Raw genomic sequence first — 23,253 nt, 5'->3', positions numbered from 1 at the left:
GGAGAAGAAGAAGGAAGAGCGAGAGAAAGAAAAACGCGGGATAGAAATAGGGGTGTTCAAAACCGATCCGGATCGAACTAAACCGATGAACCGAGAAAGAAAAACGCGGGATAGAAATAGTAGTGTTCAATACTACTACCTGTCTCAAAATTATTGTTATTTCGACCAAATTGGTACATCCTGAAATCCAATGCTAAACCGTCCAAACTATATAGCTTGATTATGCATGATTAGGTAGAAGCTAAGTTGGGGACATGTATTATGAAGTTTGTTATGTATCTATTTGAGCATAATTTTAATATACAGAACATGGATGCTTTATGTTGTTTTCCTAACTCGCATTCTTTCACTGCAGATTTTCAATATGCTTATTTGGGTTAAAGATCTCTGTTATTCTCAATCATGGCAACTAGTAAGCAATCATGTATGCCTTCCCTATTTTAGTATATTTGCAGGAGTGTATTTGCCAAAGTTATGTGAGAAGTACAAGACAAACCCTCACCGTGCCATGGATGAGCTAATGAGCTTAGGAGAAGCAGTCCCAATACCTATTTTTAATCTCTTTTAAAAAATTTTATCAGAATCTGCCCCTTCTCCATAGTGATCATCATCGTCCTTTTTCAATCTTCTCTTCAAGAGATGGTGCAAATTTTAATAAGTTGGGTTCGGATTTAAACATTGGTGTTGGTATAGAGTTTAGCATTAAGTATGTAACTAGTTATATATGTGTTATCCAAATTTGTGAAATTTTGGAAATATTGTTGGTCCTCTTTTTGAGAGAGATGATATAAACTTTGATACAATAAGAAAAGTGTTATTTCGGTTTGTCAATTTCAATGTTATGACTTTGCATAATAGTATAGTAGAATTTTTTTTGAATTGATAAAAAAATCGAACAAATCGAACCAAACCAAATTGATTTTAATTAGTTTGGTTTGGTTCGAATGGCCTTGACAGAAAAAATCGAACCAAATCGAATCGCAGCTTAATTAGACGATCGGATTGGATGATTTTTTTCTCAAAAACCGAACCAAACCGCACCGCAAACACCCCTAGATAAAATAGCATAATTTTAGGTGCGCGTTATATAAGTGATTTGTATGTAAAAAAGATTTGTACGTGTACTCTATACTTTTTTATATTTGACACTAAATAAGTGTAAATTTAATGCGTTATAAATAAAGTAAGAATTGCAATGCTTCTTAGAAAATGATATGTTATTGTTATTAGAGGAAATCACAAAGTAATAGGTTTTGAGTTTTTTTTTTCGTTTTCTTTTTTGTAAAAGAATTTATATAGCCCATTTGAAAGGTTTACAAAATTTTTTATTTCAATTTTCAATTTTTTAATTGAAAACTTTAATTTTTGATAAAAATAAAAACAAAATATTAAACTTTTTTTCTTTTCTCCTAAATGTAAAAGATAAACTAACATTTCTAATTAAAAAATTTTGAATGCCGACAATTAAAGATGTAAATTAATTTAGCATATGTAAAAAATTGAATTAGTGTTCGATAAAACTATTCAAATAGGTAATTAGTTGGATACTATAATTTGGAAAATTAATCCAATCTTTAATATTATAAGTTAATTGATCTCTTTTAGAGTTATTGGTGATTAACTTTTATAATAAAAACTAACAGTTTACTATATGTAAAAAGCCCAAAAAAAGTGGTATTCAAATCTTTATTCCTTTCTCTACAATAATCCTATTTTTGGTCTTTCTTTTCGGTTACTTTGTTATAACCATTTCGGTAAAGGTATTTATTACATATCCTTATATTATATTCAAACAATGTTTAGTATTGGAATCAATTAATATTAAGTGCCTATAAAAATTAGTCATTAAATTAATTATTATATATTTATATATAATAATAATATTTAAGAAATAATAAAAAATTTATTAAAATAATTTAAATTTATCTTATTTAGTATTTTTAATTATCATTATTATAAAAATGCTAAATAAAACAAATTTATGTTGTTTTAATTTATTATCAATGCGTGTTTTGTATTTTCGAAATATTTAATAACAAAAAAATTTAGTCAAAGACAATTAGAATTTACTTTATTTAGTATTCATTAATTCTAACAATAATTAATAAATACTAAATAAGATAAATTTTAATTATTTTTTTATCTTCTTAATATTATTGTTTATATTTTAACATGTATTTTATATGAATAGCTAATTAAGTAGTTAGTCTTTTATGTCCATATAACTTGGATGATTAATTAATGAATCTATTTAAACAAAAAACTAAAAAATTTAAAAGATGAATTTAAGGCAGGAATTGAGAATTGATAACAATAATTATGATTGTTGTTGTTTTTATTAGAGGTCACATGGTTTTTGTGCTCTCCTAGTGGAACGGCTAAGAAACCCAATACTAAGTTTTTCTATATAAATCAAAATGATACTCTCCTTTCTATGCTAAATTCCAGATTCCAGAGAGGGGCATGCATGTAAGAGAATCATGACTACTTCTTTGTTCTCCATTTTCTGCTCTTTCTAAAGGGTAATTTTTGTCTTAATATTATTATTATTATTATTATATTATTTATTTTTGCTTTTGAATTTTGTATGAGTTCTCATTTAATTTTCTTTAATTTGCTATTCAATTTGTGTCTGTGTTTTTTTATCTAATTAGAGCTAAATTCAAAATTAATAATAACATGGATCTTTGTTGTGAGGAATTGATTATTCTGGTTCTGTTGTGAATTTTGTGTGAGGTGTTGAAATTCTAACTTTAATTTGCAACCATCTTAATTATGTGTATCTTGTGTATTTTCTGTCATATGAAATATTTAAGAAACACAATCTTAAAATATCACAGTTTTTAAAATTATTTTAAGGCATGTCAATTTTATTTCAGTCATAAGTATTGTTGTTTACTTACATTGTGTTGTTTTAGTGATATCTTTCATCAATATAATTTATTTAAAGATAAATTATTATTTTGATTTCCAATGTTCGGTTTAAATTTTAATTTAATTCCTAATATTTTAAATATTTTATTTCAACTCCAAAAAAATTTATATGAATTTAATGTTGTTCTACTAGCTATTAAATTTAACTTGAATAATTAACGGAAAAATTTTTTATATTAATAATTATTGGTGAGTGGATTTTACTTACATAGTAAAATCGAATATTATATTGATTTTTAAATATGTTAATTGTTAATATTAAATTTAACTTAGACGATATTAAACCCATTTAAAATTTTTTGGAACTGAAATAAAGCATTTAAAACGTTAAAGACCAAATTAAAATTTAGCCCAAATCAAAATAATAATTTACCCTTTATTTAAATAATATGTTCTACTTTAGATTTTATACCATATTTTACCGAGGTCTTAGATTGACCCAATAATGATGACAAGATTATCACAGGCCCAAAAAAATTAGCCCCCTAATCTAATATCAAGCTTGGTTAATCCTGAAATATGCAAAACATTGATCATGACTAAGAAAAATAAAAAGGGAAATTGTTGACCCCTACCACCAAAAGAAAAAAAATGTTTTATATTAAATTTATGTGATTTGCTTCCTTTATTTTAATGGTGTCTGAAAATGATGAAATTCATGTCAATTACATATTTTTGATAATTTGTATTGATCTATAATTGACTCTTCTGCTTAACCATTTTAGCGAAATCCTTTTTATTAATTAGCTATATTTCTATTGAGAACATATATATTTTTCAAATCTAATTCAATTAGGATGATTACTACATTATTCTAATTTATGATATGTAGTTAAGAAATTGTGGTATATCTCTCAATAACTAAAATTAATTTTTAAAATTAAAAAATCTTAAAATATTAATTAGATAAAAAAAAGTATAGATGTCTATATATATAAAAAAAATAAAGTGCCGTAGTACAAACTCATTTAATTAATTTTAAATTACAAATACGTCTTTGGGATTTTGGAAATTTTTTAATATAATAACTAGGATGGCAATTTAAATCTTAAAATTTTTTGATATTATTAATTTGAATGGGTTGATTGATTTTACAATTTTTTTATTAGATTAGATAATTTTATAATTTAAATTTTATTAAATTTTATATTTTACATATTTAATTTTTTCTTTTAATTTTACGTAAAATCTTAATTTTTTCTACTTTATTTTACAGAAATGTGGTGAAGATGAGGAGGTGCTTAAAAGGAATAAAGCATATGTTAGCTGCTTTGGTGATGAAGTGTTTTGAAGCAGATGATGGGTCCACAAGACCAACTAGTAGAGGCTTAAAAAACCCTCAATTTCTTGCCAAACAAACAATTTGTATGTTCTTATTATTGCCTTTTAATTTGCTTCTTACTTAATAATAAAGTGTTTAATTAACTTGTTAGAGTTTGAATGCAGTTAGTGTAAATGAGATTGAAGCTCTGTATGAACTGTTCAAGAAAATTAGTTCTATGCTCATTGATGATGGACTCATCAATAAGGTATATACTAATCCCATCTCTCATTATATATTATTATATATGAATCTTTAAATAATGGTATGCTAGCTTTAATTTATTTTATTTCTCTCTAATCTAATAATACTATAATTGGTTGTGAACTGTAATTTAATTTTTTCTTTTAATAATTAACAAGTCTGATTCTGAAAAAATTGGATCGAATTGACAAGTTCGATCAAATTAATAAAAAATCGGTTATCAAATTAGTTCATTCAAAATAGAACTTGATATGAGCAAATTAGTTAAAAATTGAAAAATTAATTAAAAAGACAGACAAACTAATTTTTCTGATTTTTTAGTAGCTAATCGATTTAAAATAATAAATATAAAAAATATTTAAAAAATATATTTCATATATAAGTATATTATTTTATTATATCTAATTCAATTGCGATTAAATTTTGTTTGAATCTTTAAACTTTTTTACTTCTAATTCTATTAGTTTGATGAATAAATTATCATTTATACCTATGAAAGATATAAATCCTGATAAATTTATCTATATAAGAATAAAATGACAATTGTAACCACGAAAAATGGCTTCCATGTGCCAAGAACACTTTAATAGACCAATTGCGTAACCAACATTCGGATATTTTCTGTGGTTACAATTGTCGTTTTATTCTTATATGAGTACATTTGTGTATTGGTACAAATGGTAATTTATTGTTAGTTTGATGGTGTATTCAACAACTTTGAGGAACTTAGTATCAAACACCCTGGCTTATTATTATAATTAATCATTTTAATTTTTTGCTTCTTTAAACATTAATTACTATATTGCAGGAAGAATTTCAGTTGGCCTTATTCAAGACAGGCAAGAAGGAAAGTTTATTTGTAGATAGGGTAAGTAAGAAAAGTTCTTCTAATTTCAATGTAAATTGTTGCAATAATAATGTATGTATATTCATGAATTCGTTGTAGGTGTTTGACTTGTTTGACTCTAAGCATAGTGGAAGTCTTGATTTCAATGAGTTTGCAATTGCTCTCTCTGTCTTTCATCCCAATGCACCCATTGAAGACAAGATCGATTGTAAGACTCACCAATTGTTATTAATTGGAATATTTTTATCAAATAATTATAGATTTATTAAATAAAATTAATATATAATGTATAAGAGTTTAAATTTGTGCACTTCAATATTTTATAATGAGTTTCCTTTTTTGCTTGCAGTTTCATTCAGATTGTATGATCTTAAACAGCAAGGATATATAGGGAGAGAAGAGGTACCTAATAACGTTTTTCTTTTTATGATTACAATCAACGTTTGGTTTTTTCACATTTACCCTAAACCCTACAACTACTAATAATAATTAATCTATGTTTTATATAGATTGATTTATCTATTAAAGTAGATAATATAAGCAAATTTAGGGAAACAATAACTAATAATCTATCAACGTTGGATGTGTAATTTTAAAATTTTTGGAAGTTGGTTGATTATTTTTATTGTTTCCTAACAAGACTGATCAGACATAAATGAAACTCAAATAATAAGCATTATGCTTATTTTTTTCCCCTTATTATTTGTAGTTAAAGCAAATGGTGGTGGCAACCCTAGCTGAATCTGACATGCATCTTTCAAATGATGTGGTTGAAAGTATCATTGATAAGGTCATTCATTCTTCATTTACACAGTCGTTTAATTACATCTTTTTTTTTTTAAATTATAATTTACATAGTTAATATAAAAAATAGGACTGCACACGAATTGAATCAGATCGAATATAACTTATAATTCTATCCGATTCGCACTGTACTTATCGGATCGGATATGATATCCGCATTTTTTAAGTTGGATCCGATCTGATCCTATCTGCATAATTTAAAAAAAATTATTTTTTAAAGCTATTTTTTGTTCTAGAAAATTTATTTTTCACTTGTTTAAACATATTTATTCCTAAAATATTATCAATAAAAATTCTCTTAAATAACAAAAGAAAAATAATAACACAAGATCTAAGTTTAATTATTCTAAGTTAAAGTACAACATAAAAAATTAAAAACAAGATATCATAAAATTCATAAAATAACACACTAAAATTCATATCACATTAGGGTTTACTTTCTTAAACTATGCTATTTATATGAGACATGCGGATATGCAGATTAGATCCGTGGATATCACTGCCAAATCTGCAATCCGATCCTACCATACTGCAGATCGGATCCGATCTGATCCGATGACTCTGCGCATTGGATAATATCCGTAAAATTCGGATCGGATGTGGATAATTACCGCGGATATGCGGATATTATCCAATCCATGTGCAGCCCTAATAAAAAGTAGTTATTTTTGTTAACATGATATTATATAATTAGATGTACGCATAAAATTATTTTATACTGACAGTATCAAAAATTAAATTATCATATTAATACCTTGCATGTTAGTATGTATTATGTATTATTGAAATGTTTTATAATTATTAAGACTTTATTATTCAGACATTTAAAGAAGCTGATACCAAAAACGATGGGAAGATTGACAAGGAAGAGTGGAGAACGTTTGCGTTTGGCCATCCTTCTCTTCTGAGAAACATGAACCTTCAATATCTCAAGTAAGTAGTTATATACTTATAATATTATATATGTTACCTGCTTTTAATTTCTTCTATGACTTGTATATTTTATTCTTCTAAGTCCTAACACACATTTTCAATTTTGGTATATATGCAGAGATATCACCATCACATTTCCAGGCTTTGTGTTTCACTCACAAGTTGATGATGATGATTGATTGACCCATCATTGTATTTATAATCTTTTTTGTTCTTTATTGACAATCAATATTATATATAAAATAATGTTTTTCTTCTCGTATATTGAACAAGCTAGCTATATAATTAGTCATGTTAATTTGTTATTCCTTTTTTCTGTTTGCTTGATGCATTTGAGAAAAAATATTTGGGAGAAAATAAAAGAGAAACTTTTGGGGTTATAAATTTTTAGTACTAATAAATAAAAAATGTTATTTGTATACTAAAATCAGCGATCAATATATTTGTGTATACATGTATGGTTTAGTTTATTTTCATAATGTATTTGTATTTTAGCATGTATTTTATATTGATAGCTGATTTTAATGGCTAATTTTAGTGTACATGTAGCATAACCCTAATTAATAAATATTTATGGTTTTAAAAATTGGACCGGTCAGTTAGACCGACCTAATTGTGAACCAAAAAGTAATATGATACGATTTACTGTTTAAAATAGGTAATTCTAAAATTATTTGCAAATCGTATCGGTTGAGAACGGGAATGGATCATCTCAATTGTTAAAAAAAATTAGGAGTCTAAAGTGTGATTTTTAACTCTTTATTGTTCTTTTTTTTATATTTATTTTTGGTTTCATTTGTAAAATTAATGGTAAGAAATCACACTTTACTCTTGTTAAAAAAATTGAGAGGATACATTTCTGTCGAGAAGCGACTGGTCAAACCGAATCAGTATCCGGCCGGTTTACTCCAAACGACGCCGTTTAAAACAAAAGAGAAACGGTTTCTGAATTGAGAAACCAGTCTCCCCCTTTCAGGCTTTCACTCACGCTTACGCTCACGCTGAGATCTTCCTTGTTCTTCCTTGAAAACCCTAGCCTCCATTGCGCCGCCGTTGGCCTCACCGTCGCCGCCTGGTTCGTCGTGCTCGAAGGCCCTACCGTTCGCCCAACGCCAGCGTCTCCAGGTCTTGCTCCAACGTCGTCCGTCCGTCGTGTTCGTCTCCAGCTCGCCAGCGTTCGTCGCCAGCTCCCCGTCGTCCGTCTCCCGTCGCTCTCCCTCAAATCTGTGGTCACTGCCCTCGCCGAAGGTAATGCCTTGGATGCTCAGTCAATGCTCGGTGCTTTTTCTTGGTTGATTGGCTCTGCTCACTGCTTGATGATAAATTTTAACTCTATTACTAGCTTGTTCTTGCTTGTTTTGGTTGATTAACTCGGTTACTGGCTTACTGATTGATGATAAACTGATACTGATAAATTGTTACCGGCTTGTTCTTCCTTTTTTTTCCTGTTGTTAAATTTTGTTAAAGTTTCTTGATGATAAATTTTGTGCTCATTGCCTAAAGGAATACTTGTAATTTAACCACAAAAGGTAACAAATTGTGTATTGAAATGAACTCGCATAATCATCGTCTTCCTGACATTTTAGTAAGTATGTTTTACGGGTTTAGCTCTCAGAAACCAGGTAATTATCATTTCTGTCTGTGTTAATACCATTGAATACTGGAAAAACACTGAAATGATATGTGATTAATCACTATTATGTCAACTTGAAAGTAATTGTGTGCAAAGTTTGAATGTTGTTAATTTCACTTTATGCTTAATACCAACAAGCCTCACTTTTTGACTTAAAATTTAACTGTTTGATACTATGCAATTTGATTTATTGGTTAATAAATCACCTTCTAGAACCTTTGGGATTTCATACTTCAAAACTGAACTTGATTAGCCAAATAAAGTGGCAACAAACACGCCAAGACATGAATATATGTATCCTTGATAGTACATTTTGTCATAAGTTGGTGCTTAATATTCTTATTGATTTCTGAGTGTTGTTCTGTTTTTGTTTTAAGGCTGTGTTTTGTGCTCAATTTTCATTTTGTAGGAAATAGTTGGAGGTATATAAGAATTAAGAAGAAAGACTATCCCAACGGTACTACTCTATTGATTTTGGTCCCCCACAAGCTTGAACATAGAATTGAAAAGAGAAACCTTTCATTATTTCATTATTGGTCTATTTTTGGCATTGCATATTATTGTAGTTTATTTATCTATTGAACTTTCATAGAACCAGTTGTTTATAATCCCCTTTTGAAGTAAAAAAAATTGCACTGCTCACTGCTAGTGCTTGTTTTTGATTACTGATTAGCTTTGGCTGCTCTGCCGTTTTGTGTTTTGTGCTTTTTTTGCATAGTGATGTGCTATTGGAATATTATGATGTGCTGTGTTTATGCTTTGGGCTTCATTGTGTTTAGTTTGTGATTCTATTGAAGATTTCAATAGTAATATAATGGATATTTCCGTTTGTTACTTGACTTTTAAGATTGTGCTTTGATAAATCATAAAATCGTAAGACTCTAGTTGATAATATTTAATGTACTGCATTAAATTTGGAACACATTTTAAAATTTATATTAGACTATAATTATGTTTTAACTTGTAAGATATTTATTTATATTTCATTTGTTATTTTATTATAAAATAATTTTTTCGGTTGAATTACAGTTGAAGTGGTTGGACTAATAAACCAGCAAAATAGTAATTAGAGTGGTTTGATGACTAGTTCGGTTTTCAAAACCTTGCAAATATTACACTATTTTTAATAAATAAATTGTACTAATTCATGTGTCTAAACTCCGAGAGATGTGTGTGCAAACTGTATTGATTTATGTGTGCAAAATAAAATTTAAGATAAACATATCTTGAACAAATTGAAATAAAATAAAAAATTTTAATTATGATCATTAATTATAATCACATATATTTATTTTAAAATTTATATTTTAAAAACTCAGTATATTAATATTTTGTCTTTTTATTTCTCAATTTTAGACTATCACAAACATTAGTTACTCTCCGGTAATGACAATGCTTTTAAAAAAATAAACATAATTAAATGATCTTAAAATTGTATAATAATTTTTAAAATAACAAAAAATATACAATTGCCTAAAATATAATATTTGTGTAGTAACTTAAAAAATATGATGATTTTTATAATTTTGTGTGGGTTATTTAATATAGAAGACCAAAAGATCATGATTATCTAACAAAATTAATTTTATTTATTGCGTTCAATTTGAATGACTGAATGAGTACAAAATAATCTTATTTTAGTTTAGTCCTTAATTCACATTATTTAAATTTAGCTCAATAAATATAATTTGATTTGATTTAATTATTAATAAAAAATATCTCAAAAACCTATTTTATTCATAAATTTGTTGTTTTAATGATTAATTAATTAATTAATACATATAATTAGTATAATTAATTTGATTTAATAAATTAAAAAAATAAAATAAAAATACTAACAGAACATTAAAAGAAATAAATTAAAAAATACTACCAAATCAAATTGATATAAATTATAATAAATTATGTGATATTTAAATATCTAATCAAATCAATTAGTTAATACAGTTAATTTATCATAATAAATTATATTTAATGAGTTAAGGCTCCGTTTGGTTGATGTATTTGATGAGACATAGACACAGAGACACAGACATTAAAGACATGGACATAAAATATTTGTGTCTATGTATTGTGTTTGGCAAAAATAAGAAACAAGACACATATATTTAAAAAAGACTGAACTACCCTTCATTCAACCACAAGTTTTACCACCATTATAATACACCTATTATTCCAAACAATGCATTCCATCACCAATAAATTTTTATTTCTTCTAATAATTTTTTATTTCTTCTAATACCATCTTAAATTATCATTTAAATATTAAATATATAATTATTCTTGAAAAAAAATAGAAAATTAAAGTTCAGAATAAAAAATTAATCAAAATTTAAATAAATAAAAAAAATTAAATGTACAAAATTTTTTTGAAAAAAATAGAAAAGTAAATTTAGTTTTAGAATCTAAAAGAGAAAGAGAAAAAAAAAGATTTGGGAAGATAAGAAGACAAATTTTAAAAACTCAATAAGGGTAAAAGAGTAAAAAATTAATGTCTCACAAGTTGTGTCTGAGTGTCTCACCAAATTGGAGGTACACAAATTTAGTGTCTCCGTGTACATCCGTGTCCTCCCGTGTCCTTCGAAAATCTGTGTCTCACCAAACCAAACAGCATACATGTGTCATCGTGTACCACTGTGCCTATGTCTCAGTAACCAAACGCTACCTTAAGGAAACAAATCGCTAAACACTTTCATAAGCATGTCACGTTAAAGTGCAAAAACCTGATTTTTATATAATAGAATAGATAATAAATAGAATATATGAGAATATGATACATGACATATTTTAAATATAAAATTGGTATTATATAATCAATTTTTTTCTCAATCCTTATTGCTTGTTTGTTGCTAATTTTTACGAAATTACTTAATAATTTTCACCTATAAAACTATCAACTACCTAATATTATGATTTAATCGATAAAAATGATGACATTAATATTTTTTTACAAATTTTGTTATTATTTATAATCAGGAAATAGTCATAAATAAATTTATTTTTTAATAAATGTTAATTTTGTTGTCAAATTCTATATTACTAGTAAAAAACATTGATAATATTTACTGATAATGTAACCTTCCTCAATAAAAAATACAATGTCAGTTAATCCTTTTTATTTATCCAGAATAAAATTAATTGAAAAGGAAACATTGTACACATTTCTTTATTGGTTTTTCAAATCATTGATTCTATCAAAATGAATAAATATATATCTCGTTTACCTTGTAAACGAGATAAACACGTATTACATACATCTATCTTATTTCATTTATAAAATACATGTAAAATTATTTCGTTTACAGTGTAAATAAGATAAGAGATGGATATTTATTTTGATAATTATTATATTTATTTAATTTATAAAAATAAAAAATTCCATAGCTAATTGCTTCCCCTTGTATTATTGATTGACCCACAAAAAAAAGTTACTAAAGTAGAGCAAAGTTATTTTTCCTGCAATACTAAATAGTGCCAAAAAAAAAAAGTATTAAATTTATAAAAAGTAAAACTAAAAATATATCAATAATAAGTAATAACCAAGTGAGAATGTTGACCCAAAAAAAGGTCGGAACAATGTCGATATACGAATATTTATGAAAACCTATTATTCTCACCATTACCAAATAATAAATTATTTGCTAAAATTTAATAAAGATGGCAGATTCTAGATCAAATTTCATATAACTTCAAATGCATGTAAGATTTTTCAAAATTAATTTTTTTTTCAAGTTAAAAAATAATTATTAAACTTTAATGTTTGGTCTGGGCACCAAGTAGGAACACATTCTTAAACAAAAAATGAATACATGAATTGGGCCTAACCAATTTCAAAATTTATTTAATGACTAAAATAGCCCAAACCACTAATAAATAAAAATAATGAGCCCAAGATCTAAATACCAAAAGTACGCTTCATTCAAGAGTTGAATAAAAAGACCTCTTTTGTTGAGTTCGGGAATTTTTCAATTCATTCTCCGGAGGCACCTTCCACGCTTTCTCTGCGGTAAGTGATTGAATGAAGCTTAACACTCTGACCCATTTATCTGTTCTTCCTCAAACAAACGCTTTTCAAATAAAAATCCTTTCTTTTTATGTCATTTTCTGTTGCTGAATTTTGATCGTGTCAACTCTGATACTGTGAACCATCCAATTACACCACTGCGTTCTTTGTTTTACCTGCATTGCTCTTATTTCGTTAGGTTAAGCTGAACGTTCAGTTATGTCGGAGAAAGGAGGAAAGGGTTCATCGCTGTTAAGCAAGGGTAAGTGTTGTTTCACTTTCCCTTTTTCTTTCTGCAAATTAAAGTTAGGTTCTTTTTTTGTTGGGTCTTTGTATTTTCATTTATTTACTTTTGGAGTTAAATTTTTCGTTGGGAGATTGGGATTGAGTTTAACCTATGAGGATTGATTCTCCCACTGATGACTATGTTTGAGAGTGTAAATAAATTATGAAAGCAAATGGCTTCAAAACAAATGGAATGGAAAGGTAAAGGACTTGAACATGCATGAACGTGTATTCCTCTTGTTTGGATGCTTAATAATTAATATGTCTGGTGATAGAATGAAAGAGAAGTTTATATCAACCGTTTGGATTTGGAGGGAAGAAAAATGGAGGTTGGAGTTGCTGTTTGCTCCCGCCTTTTAAATTGTTTCCAAATGTACTGTACTTGAGTTTGACTCCTTCACTACATGCAATTCTCCATTTGCTATTATGTTGCTTTGTGAGCAAACCAGAACCAGATATCAGTTCACGAAACATATTTTGACTATGTATGAAGTGTTTTTGGTATTGTATTTGTTTTTATTACTGATACGAGATCATGTGTTGATACTTGGCATTTGCGTATTAATCGTCTTTAGTTGATGATGAAATGCCAATATGTTGTAATATAAACACTTGAGTATCTTTTTTCTTCTTGGCAGGATCCCTAAAAGGGAAAGATGACAGTGCAACAAAATCATCAAAAGGAAGGAGGGTTCAGTTTTCTAAAGAAGGTTAGAACTTAGAAGTTAGAACCATATTCTAATGTCTTGCTACTTCTCTGTGGTGACTACACTGTGCTAAAACCTCTGTGATGCAGCCGGTGCCTGAACTGAAGAAGAGTCGCCTTGTTTACAATTAGTTCTTCTATGATCTTACTGATTTTTTTTTTCCTTTTTTTGGTATATTTTAGGCCCATTTGAATCCGGAATAACTAGTACTGGTTCACCAGCATCTGGCGGAAAAGGTAGGAGTGCAATTGCTGAAGTTATTACTGCCTCCATCCTTTCAGGACTTCACATTCTGGCACATTTTGATTACAATATTTAAATAGATTGCTCGTTCTTTTTGTGTCTCCTCAGTCAGTTTCTTTTTCCCTGATTGTTTTTCGTTTCCAAGGTGAATTTAACAAAGGAGGAAAGGGAGACAAGGTTGCAAATGGAAAGGCTAATGCTTCAAAAAGCCCATCAGACCCTGGAATTGATCAAAGTTGGTGCTTGAATTGGTTATATCTTCTTTATGATTTATACCTGCATCTTGACTCTCATTTATGATCTATCCATTTTGGTTTAGACACTGAACTAATCAAATCTGCATTACATAAACTCTGCCTTAACTAATATCTACAATATTACTCCTATTTGGTTGGCTTATGCAGAACTTCCAGAAAATATCAAATGCATAATGGACTGTGAGGCTGCTGATATCTTGCATGGCATTCAAGAGCAGATGGTCATGTTATCTAGAGATTCAACCATCAAAATCCCTATGTGAGGACACCGAGAACACTTATTTTTTATTGACAAGAATACATCGGTTATTTATAGTTCATGATTTAGGACGAAGGTCTGTTTCGAGTGATCTGAATTTCTTCTTCTTTCTTTGTAGATCATTTGACAAGGGGCTGCATTATGCCAGTAGCAATAGCAAGTACTCAGATTCTGAGTCGGTTAGACGTGTACTTCAGTATCCTTTATCTTTGAAGATGCTACTTGTTTATACATCTGTGCATACTTGTTTTTGGGTCTGTTTACAGGGATAAGAAGCACTAATGCTTTGCTTTATATGACTGTTCTCTCTCTATCTACATTTTGTTCAACTTTGTTCTTCTCTTGACTCAAACATTAGGCCACTTAAGGGTCAGGGCTTCTCTGATAATGAGGTATCAATCTCATTCTAGCTTCCTTTTGCTGTTATGTATTATTTAACATTTTTTTAAAGTTTTTATTCACTGCAGATATGCATGATTGCTAATATGTGCCCAGAAACTGTTGATGAAGTTTTTGCGCTTGTCCCATCGGTAAAGGTATGACATCTGTCGATATAAATCGGTATCATTATTACTAATGCCTTTGGTGCTGAAAGTAGTCGTCTTAAGTATATGACAAACTCATTTATCAATTGATGATTATATATTCAATAAGCAAGTGAGATCTGTCTTGGATAAGTAATTCAATTGCAAATTTGATTATATGTTCAACAATCTTTCACACATGGTGGTTTTCATTTTGATTTGAATATGAGCACCTCCCTATTGTTTCCATAGAAGATAAAAGTATGTCTATTATAGAATTCACCAACTAGTTTTATGGCTATTATATCCAATAGGATGATGACATCTTATAATATTTGTGTGTTTCTTCAGGATAAGGGAAGCACTACCCAAGTTCTTCAAGATTCATTGCATCAGCTTTCTAAGCTTAAACAGTTTTAAGGCCATAATGAAAAAGGCTAGCTGGTGAGCCTTTTTTTTCCCCTTTCATTGTTCATGCTTTTGTCTCAGTATTTTTTTGTGTTTCTGCTTTTATTATTGATGGGGCTTCCCTTTTTCCCCCTTTTATTACTGTGAAAGCAGGTTTGCCATTAAAGAGAACCGAGAAGTAATCCTTCTTGCAAATGAAGCATTGTACCTATTACTTTTTGAGTTTACTAACTGGGACAATGTAATTAGAAACTTAATCCATGTTTGAATGCCCTAGACCCTGGATCTTGTCTTGTATATGGTAAGATTGGTAACAAAGGAACTCTTGGTTACACTAAGACTCATCAATATTATGTTAGCAAATTATGAATTTTACAAAAATCAAAACTTATTTAAGCTTAAATATTTTATATTTATTTCAAAACTTTATAAAGGAATATTGTTATTGCAGAAAGCTAACAGGAAAATCGAAAAACAAAATGGTTACAAAAATCAACCAACTTTATGAAATTTAATTTTGATGTATTGTCAGTATTAAATAATTTTATAAATATTTAATTATATGATGTTATATAAGCAAAAATAACTATTAGTTATTTAAAAGAATAAATGCGATTGAATAACTATTGTCAGTGTTAAATAATTTTACAAATATTTAATTATATGATGTTATATCAGCAAAAATAACTATTCAAAAGAATAAATGCGATTGAGTAAAATATTTTACAGTTATTCTTAACTGTTTTTTAATAGAGAACCTAATTCGCATGGATATAAAAACGCAATGAGAAGTTGAGAACACTAGTTTTGGTATTTCAAGATAAAGTACAGTAACAACAATAAAAATGATGTGTAATTTTATTTTAAATTGTTAAACTTAATAAAATATCATTTTTTATTAATTAAATTATAATATTTTAAATTGAGTTTTAAGAATTACAAATTAATCATGAGTTTATCTTTTTATCACCCTTTTGCTCGAATAACATAAATAATACATAACTTCTCTAATTAAATTTTGACCAAATATATTTATAAAAGTATATTAATTTAGTCTATAAATTATGTTGGGATGGATTAAATTAATAAATTTGGTCAGTATTTAATTGGAAATATTAGGTGTCATACATACTACTATACTAGCAATTTATAAATGTAATTAAATTATAATCTTTAAAAAATTAATTAATAAAATCTTTTAAAAATAAATTTAAAAAAGGGTCTAATTTTTAGAGAATAAATAGGATTAGGGGTGCATATAGAGTTGGGTGAAGTTGGGTTCTCTTTAATCCCAACTTGGTCTTAAATAATGAGTCTAATTTTTTAGATCCTTACTTGACAGTAAACCTGGTGAAATGACATTATTTTTTGACCACACTAAAACCGGATCTATATAGGGTGAAATTTGAGACTTCATAAATTTTATGTCAAAAAATTATGATGCACTTATTTATAAAAAAATATATTTATTATCGAATAGTTGATATCCATACGTGAACTTGAATTTGTCTTTAAATTCTAATTTTATAGCCGGATTTATTTTTATAGGTAGAACTTCAGTTGCAGTCGATTTTAGGTAAAGTTGATAACCAAGAGTTGTTAGATGATTTGACTGATTTGACTAAATTTTCATCTAATGACTCTCATCTATTAAATTTACGTGAAGTCTACTACACTTGAGTTTTCACTATTTTTAAAACTCTTGTCCGATCTAAATACACTAAAATCACACCAAATTAGTCCTAAAGCATTCAGGTTTGGACCGGGCCTTGGAGCCAGGGTGGATAATGTGAACCGCTAAATAGGATACTCCTTTTTCACTTTTGAAAAAAAAAAAAAAAGAAGACTAGAGAGAAAAGAACGCTTTCAGCGGGATGTCAAAAAAGGAATTGATTTTGTTTGTATCCAAGTCACTTCTGCACATAGTGGAAACTGGAAACGACTCCAATGCATTAAGCCATTAACACTATGCTCTATCCTTCTTCTTCTTCCAATTTTCTTCTCAAAATGGGTGCAGAAGACGATGATACACTCCTACAACTACAACAACCCCAAGAAGAAGAAGAAGAAGAAGAAGAAGAAGAAGAAGATTCACAAAAGGCAGAGAAATGGAGGAAGCATTACTCATCAAGGCATAGGATACTTCTTGTTGGAGAGGGTGACTTCTCTTTCTCTCTCTCTTTGGCCACAGCTTTTGGTTCTGCTCACAACCTCGTTGCTACTTCCATTGATTCTCAGGGTAAGTACCCATCTTAAATATTACATCAAATTACTCAAATTGATGTATTTTGAATTCTGATCACTGCATTTCAATTTAGGTCTGATTCATTCACTCAAACAACATTTCTTTTGTTTTCTTTATGTTTTCCATTGAAAATTTTAAAAATGAAACTTTGAGGATTCTCCAGGATTCCCATTAATCCGATTTCCATTTTTGAAGAGAACATTATGAAGAAGTACAGTAATGGGATAAACAATGTGAGGGAGCTTGAAGAAAGGGGTTGCCTTGTGCTTTATGGAGTTGATGCTAAGGAAATGAGTCAACATTTCTTTCTAAAGACCCAGAGGTTTGATCGCATTGTATATAACTTCCCTCATGTTGGATTCCTTTATCCAGAGAACAGCTACTGCCAAATCCAGTAATGTTTCCACCATTACCATACCCTCTTTTTTAATAAAGTACTTTTGTATATTACTAAGGAATTTAATTTTTTATGTGCTGTCAGGATAAAGCAATTTTACAAGTGTATCTAATTACGGAACTATATGTCAACAAAAATAACTACTTTTTACATTGACTGGGTGAATGGTTATCTGAACGATAGTTTTACGCTATGAGTGCATCAAAATCAAAATTAAACTCTATTACACATCCTTGTTAAGATCATTTTCTTTTGCTCTGAAAGTTAGTGATGCATGCTTTCTTTTCTGATAGAGAAATGATAATTCTTCCTTGCTCAAAATCTCACTTACATCGAGTTCTTGAATGTCATGTAAATTACAACTCATGGCATTGCGAGTGGAATTTTGAATTAGGAGGATCTTTAAGCACACCATTAAATATTGTAACTCTTTTTGATACACTAGGGAGACATGATGACATTTGTGGTTGTAGAATTTGTTTCTTCATTTACTGAACCGTTGTCTTGAATTTGTGAGAATCAAACAGGTTGAACAAAAGGTTGGTGAAGGGTTTTCTGTCAAATGCCAAGATTCTGGTAAGGAAAGAGGGGGGAGAGATTCATGTAACACACAAGGTAGGTGATCCATACAGCAAATGGGGTCTGGTCAAGAAGGCAGAGAAGAGAGGTTTGGTCTTGCAACAAGCTGTTCCGTTCTTCAAGGATGATTATCCTGGTTATGACAACAAGAGAGCACATGGAAAATTATGTGATGCCTCTTTCCCCATTGGAGAATCTAATACTTACAAGTTCAAGCTTCAGTCCACTCTCTAATGATTAAAGGGGTTTATGAGTTTTAGGTTTGGTTTTGAGCATCAATGTCATCTTGATTATGCCAACTACCTTCCCTACCATAAAACTTCATCTGCCAAACTGTGTGAAGAGAACAGAGAAAAAGTAAAAAATAGAAGAGAGTACTTGACTTGCATTTATGTGTATAAAACTGATGGCTGGAATATTCAGTCTGATTCTCTCTATTGAGATTCTCATAGTTCATTCTTCACTTTATTAGAGGAGAGACTGAGACTAAATTAAAATTAGTTTTTCACTTTATTATTCGTGTCACCCCTGCCATCAAATTTCAAAATCAGATTCCAATTATCCAAAATCTAAATATAACATAACAAAAATCCACTGTGGAATTTGGAAAAGGGATCTTGAATTCTTGAAACTTGATTCTAACCTGTAGATAAATATGTCTCTGTGTTTTCCCGAGTGCTTCTTGCAGAGGAAACAAGAATGGATGAAGTGAGGTTGGTGATCTTTGAATCTTGCATCGTAGAAACAAGGGTGTGCTGGTATTGGAAGTAGTTTTGACTTGAATGACCAAGTTCCGTGTCAGCCACACCATAATCTTCGCCAGAGAGAAAGAAATGGGAGAGAGAGAGAGAGAGAGAGAGAACCAGAGAACGATCGGAGGAGGAGGGGAATGACAATGGCAAGTCACTGCCGCTGCTGTCATTGACGAAGAACGAAGGAGAATAGGTCGAGGAAGGTGCGACGCTGGAGAAGGTCACTGCTGCCACCACTAGGTTCAACCATACGGGAGAAAGAGAGAGAGGAGGAGGTCGCGAGGGGGAGCTTCTCGTTGCCATCACTGCATTGCTGTGACCTTCACTCTCGTTGAGCTGCTCTGCCATTGTGTCGTTGCCGGAGAAGCAGAGCTCGCCGAAAAACTGCTATTGTCCTGCCCAGTTTTGTTGTCTTTGTTTTGGTGGAAGGAGTAGACTTGGAATTCAAAAAGTGATATGAGGATACTTTCGGAAATAAATGTTATTAAAGTTTTAGTTCTGTCTCCAGAAATTTCAATCCTCTGTCTCTATTTTCTGGAGATACTGAAGAGATTGAAATTCTCCCAGTTTTAGTCAAAGTACCCCAAACAAACACTACCTTACAAAGTCATATTTATGTTAGATGTGAAAACTGTAAAGCAGCTACTGAAGAGCAAACATGAAATAAATGTGTGATATTCAAGATATAGTGTTCATACAGTCTCTTATATGATACAATATACTGAATCCTAGGATGATGCTACAAACCAAAAATGCATTTGAATATTCCTAAGACTAGATAAATAAATAGTATAGTATATCAGCTAACCTACTTTACCAAATCTATTTATCAAATTGAGAGCCAAAAAGTCCCATGTAAAAATAAAAGTAATAGTAGAAACCAACAATGTTTTGCTGTTTCTGATGCAGATGAATCTGAGTCTTTATCTGTAACTCCCACAAGAAAATGGCAATCTCCAATTGAGGGGTCTAAAAAAGTTACCATACCAAGTCCATCAAAATCACAGCTCCTTGAATCTTGCATTTGTAGCTGATAGTAACTGTTAAAAGCATATGATATATTTCCCTTTGCACCAATCTCATTACATGAACCACCATAGTTAAGTGTGGTGCAATCAGCAACACTACATGCCAGTTTCATGTGGTTCACCACATTTGTCAAATCGCTTAAAGGGTCTGCTACACACCATCTAGACGGAAGATACTGAACATTCTTTGCATTTTTCAATTGCTTGTTTCCAAATCCAAGGTTCAACAGATACTTAGCCTGTCCATCAAAAGAAAATATCCCCCAATGCCTCTCAAAGTTTCCGGGAAGTGTGCTCTTAGCTCCTTCGTCAAGTAGACTGAAGATATAAACATCAACAGGAGGAGAATTCGGCCTCAATGGCGTCCCTTTGTTGCTCATAATGTGACGGATAAGGCCTTGGTTAAAGACCCTTGCAGCAGTAATATTTGCACCAATAGCTCCATCCGAGGGCCAACCGATTTCGCCAATAACTATCGGCATCTGACCATATCCAAGTTTACTGAGGGCTGCAACTAACGTGTCGTAGTTTCCATCAAACGCATTGGTGTAGACGTTGGAACCATCTGTTACAGAATGGGTAGTTCCCTCAAAGAATGCATAATCTTGGGGGAAATCTCCATTGTCATAGAGACTTAGAAAGGGGTAGATGTTAACAACAAATGGGGAACCATTTGAGTTGAGGAACTGAACAAGTTGAGTAATGATTTGGGTCAGTTCAGGACGAAATGCCCCTTGGGAAGGAAGCGATGCAGATTCATATGCATCGGCATTGCAAGGGACAACTATCTTTACATAACCAGCTAGATTTGCTTTGACTAAGGATTGCTGAACATTGAGGACTGCAGGCATCACCAAGTTCTGAAATTGGCCATTGTAAGTTGAAAGGAAAGGTTCATTTCCAACTGCAACATACCTATCATAACAAGGCACAAGATGTAAAAGCCTTATAGAAAAAATCAATATGTATTTTGCATACCAAAAGAGAAGAATCTACAAAAGTAAAAGTAAAGAAAAATTTTATCATAAATATCATCTGAATTACAGAAAAGAAAACAGTGAGGAAAATTTCTGCTTTTTGAGCTTGTTACTAAAAAAGTTGGCATCTCTTCGCTTTGACAGCTAAATTTTAATAGTTAATCAAAACCCTATTAACTATTAGTTACTATTTCAAACTACTAATGGAATGCATATGATATTTGTTCTAGGGGGTTGTATTGCACCACCTAGTAACTTAGCTTATAAAAGTTGTAAGAATAAGTTAATATCAAACACACCTTTATGAATTACTCAAATTAACCCTAATCAATTTAAATTATCTTAGTGTTTTCAGAAGTATGTAACAAAGAGTTTTAAAAACCAAATTATTAACTTAGAATAACAATGAAAAATTATAACAATAGAAACACTCTTGATAGAACACAACCTAAGATTTCCAATATTTCTTACTAAATGTTTTTCAGATTATCAAAATATTCCCAGCTCCAACAAATCCTATGAAAGAACTTTAACAACGGATAAGCAAGTAATTTTGGAGATTGTAGAAGATAAAGTAATGAGTTCACTCTCACCAGAGTGCCTAATTCAATTTCAATAAAAGTAAAGATAATATACTCTTACACCTAAATATTTCTTTTTTTTTTGGTTTATTTTTAATTTTGAATCTAAGGTAATGGAATGCATGAATAAAGAGGTGCATAGAACTAACCTGATATCAGCACCACCCTTTCCAATGTAAGAAGAAACATTCTGTCTAACCCACAAATCAGCAGCAGAAGGTGAAGAACTCAAAACTGATAACATCTCATTTGGGATCCCAACCATTACTTGAATCCCACTCCCCATCAATGCTCTCATCACATCAGGCTCAGCCTCAAACAGTTTCACCTTCTGGATCTTGTTCTCTCTAAGCAGATCAACCACTGTAGTTGGCCTCAGCCTGTGGGATGAAATGGTGCCCCAGTTAACTCCTATTCCTGACTCAGCCATTGGAGCTTCCAAGCTCCAACATATAACAAACAGGTAGAGTGCACCATAAAAGAATCTAGGCTCCAACATGTGTACTCCTACCACTTTGCAATGCTTGACAAAGTTGGAAACTTTAAGAGATCATAAGAGGTTCCTGAAGTAGTTTGAAGAAAAAAGTGATCTGGGTGTTGGAGTTTGAAGATTTAAAGCACTCAACAGAAAACAAAACAGAGTGTTTAACTAGTTACTTAAGTGAAGTGTTGAGTAAAGTTGAAGATAGTTTATGGACTTTATAGTGAGGTTTATGATATGAGTTGAAGGTTGTTAACTTGTGTTATTAAGTAGGGAGGGTTTAAATTTACCAAAATGCCCTAAATTTTTTATTTTTTTATTTGTGTCGGCATTGAGATTTTTCAACACAGGTCCCCAATATTATCAGGTGCATTATGTTGTATGGCTCTGCTTAGCCTCGGATTGCTGTTACTAATTTGAATTTAATTTTATCCTAATTTCCTTTTGTTGGAAGTTATATTTGAATAATTTAATCCTTTATGATAGAATAAACGAGTCATCTAATTGAATATTTTTGTAAAAATCTAATTGAATGATAGTATAAATTTTTTTTATTATTAGTGTATTAAAATTAAAGAAACTATAGCCAGAATATTATTCTGTGCTGTGACCAGAGATTAATCAGGTGCCTAAATATGTGTTCTTGCAAAAATTTCATGTGCAAAAATAATTTAAAAATAATAATTTAGGATAGGAAAAAGTTCTGCATACAAGCGATTAGGGCTTGTAAGCACTACAAGTTAATTAACCCCTAACCTCTCAAAATTCGCTCCAAGTGCTACCTCCATTATACGCGCTATATATAACTTCTAAATTTAAAAGATTTGTTTCCTTCTTCGTTCTCCTTCTTT

At 30.0% G+C, this 23,253-nt stretch overlaps 4 protein-coding genes across 8 annotated transcripts; 3 read left to right on the top strand and 1 right to left on the bottom strand.

Moving 5' to 3' along the window:
* Positions 1–2,446: 2,446 nt before the first annotated feature.
* LOC107482996 (calcineurin B-like protein 2) lies at positions 2,447–7,222 on the top strand. The gene is made up of 9 exons (XM_016103593.3): positions 2,447–2,522; positions 4,151–4,299; positions 4,381–4,463; positions 5,268–5,327; positions 5,406–5,514; positions 5,656–5,708; positions 6,016–6,096; positions 6,931–7,043; positions 7,162–7,222. Exons 2-9 carry the CDS (start codon positions 4,164–4,166, stop codon positions 7,220–7,222), a joined length of 696 nt encoding a protein of 231 aa, XP_015959079.1. The 5' UTR covers positions 2,447–2,522; positions 4,151–4,163.
* A 799-nt stretch (positions 7,223–8,021) lies between these two features.
* LOC107483034 (DNA-directed RNA polymerases IV and V subunit 4) lies at positions 8,022–15,694 on the top strand. 4 transcript variants are annotated; one of them, XM_052259984.1, is made up of 12 exons: positions 8,022–8,291; positions 9,086–9,133; positions 12,879–12,941; positions 13,603–13,674; positions 13,854–13,907; positions 14,060–14,149; positions 14,319–14,430; positions 14,549–14,626; positions 14,789–14,822; positions 14,898–14,966; positions 15,306–15,398; positions 15,516–15,694. In XM_052259984.1, the coding sequence occupies exons 3-11, from the start codon at positions 12,899–12,901 to the stop codon at positions 15,372–15,374; spliced, it is 621 nt and encodes a 206-aa protein (XP_052115944.1). In that variant the 5' UTR covers positions 8,022–8,291; positions 9,086–9,133; positions 12,879–12,898; the 3' UTR covers positions 15,375–15,398; positions 15,516–15,694. The 4 variants fall into 4 exon arrangements, with proteins under 4 accessions (XP_052115944.1, XP_052115943.1, XP_015959110.1 ...); XM_052259983.1 differs by lacking the exon at positions 9,086–9,133; XM_016103624.3 differs by lacking the exons at positions 8,022–8,291; positions 9,086–9,133 and adding an exon at positions 12,600–12,682.
* Positions 15,695–17,204: 1,510 nt separating this feature from the next.
* Positions 17,205–19,096, top strand: LOC107483033 (uncharacterized protein At4g26485). Of its 2 annotated transcripts, none has more exons than XM_052260998.1 (3): positions 17,205–17,601; positions 17,803–17,929; positions 18,532–19,096. In XM_052260998.1, the coding sequence occupies exons 1-3, from the start codon at positions 17,331–17,333 to the stop codon at positions 18,815–18,817; spliced, it is 684 nt and encodes a 227-aa protein (XP_052116958.1). In that variant the 5' UTR covers positions 17,205–17,330; the 3' UTR covers positions 18,818–19,096. The 2 variants fall into 2 exon arrangements, with proteins under 2 accessions (XP_052116958.1, XP_015959109.1); XM_016103623.3 differs by having other exon boundaries at positions 17,215–17,601; positions 17,803–18,001.
* Positions 19,097–19,994: 898 nt separating this feature from the next.
* Positions 19,995–22,612, bottom strand: LOC107483032 (glucan endo-1,3-beta-glucosidase 5). Its single transcript, XM_016103622.3, has 2 exons — positions 22,071–22,612; positions 19,995–21,278 (listed from the first exon to the last, which is right to left on the bottom strand). Exons 1-2 carry the CDS (start codon positions 22,418–22,420, stop codon positions 20,165–20,167), a joined length of 1,464 nt encoding a protein of 487 aa, XP_015959108.1. The 5' UTR covers positions 22,421–22,612; the 3' UTR covers positions 19,995–20,164.
* Between the last annotated feature and the right edge of the window lie 641 nt (positions 22,613–23,253).

Source organism: Arachis duranensis, chromosome 4 (genome assembly GCF_000817695.3).
Source record: "Arachis duranensis cultivar V14167 chromosome 4, aradu.V14167.gnm2.J7QH, whole genome shotgun sequence".
In the NCBI taxonomy this organism is placed as follows: domain Eukaryota; kingdom Viridiplantae; phylum Streptophyta; class Magnoliopsida; order Fabales; family Fabaceae; genus Arachis; species Arachis duranensis.
Note: the sequence above shows the minus strand (reverse complement) of the source record. Positions and strands in the feature narration are given on the sequence as shown.

What these genes read in the sequence shown, in the direction of transcription:
- LOC107483033 (XM_016103623.3), top strand. Translation starts at nt 17,331, where the DNA reads ATGCTCTATCCTTCTTCTTCTTCCAATTTTCTTCTCAAAATGGGTGCA. An exon ending in TACTTCCATTGATTCTCAGG is followed by an intron (nt 17,602 to 17,802) that starts GTAAGTACCCAT and finishes CCATTTTTGAAG; the next exon opens with AGAACATTATGAAGAAGTAC. An exon ending in AACAGCTACTGCCAAATCCA is followed by an intron (nt 18,002 to 18,531) that starts GTAATGTTTCCA and finishes AGAATCAAACAG; the next exon opens with GTTGAACAAAAGGTTGGTGA.
- LOC107483032 (XM_016103622.3), bottom strand. Translation starts at nt 22,420, where the DNA reads ATGTTGGAGCCTAGATTCTTTTATGGTGCACTCTACCTGTTTGTTATA. An exon ending in AAGGGTGGTGCTGATATCAG is followed by an intron (nt 21,279 to 22,070) that starts GTTAGTTCTATG and finishes TTGTTATGATAG; the next exon opens with GTATGTTGCAGTTGGAAATG.
- LOC107482996 (XM_016103593.3), top strand. Translation starts at nt 4,164, where the DNA reads ATGAGGAGGTGCTTAAAAGGAATAAAGCATATGTTAGCTGCTTTGGTG. An exon ending in ATGATGGACTCATCAATAAG is followed by an intron (nt 4,464 to 5,267) that starts GTATATACTAAT and finishes ACTATATTGCAG; the next exon opens with GAAGAATTTCAGTTGGCCTT. An exon ending in CATTGAAGACAAGATCGATT is followed by an intron (nt 5,515 to 5,655) that starts GTAAGACTCACC and finishes TTTTGCTTGCAG; the next exon opens with TTTCATTCAGATTGTATGAT.
- LOC107483034 (XM_052259983.1), top strand. Translation starts at nt 12,899, where the DNA reads ATGTCGGAGAAAGGAGGAAAGGGTTCATCGCTGTTAAGCAAGG. An exon ending in GGTTCAGTTTTCTAAAGAAG is followed by an intron (nt 13,675 to 13,853) that starts GTTAGAACTTAG and finishes GGTATATTTTAG; the next exon opens with GCCCATTTGAATCCGGAATA. An exon ending in AGACCCTGGAATTGATCAAA is followed by an intron (nt 14,150 to 14,318) that starts GTTGGTGCTTGA and finishes TGGCTTATGCAG; the next exon opens with AACTTCCAGAAAATATCAAA.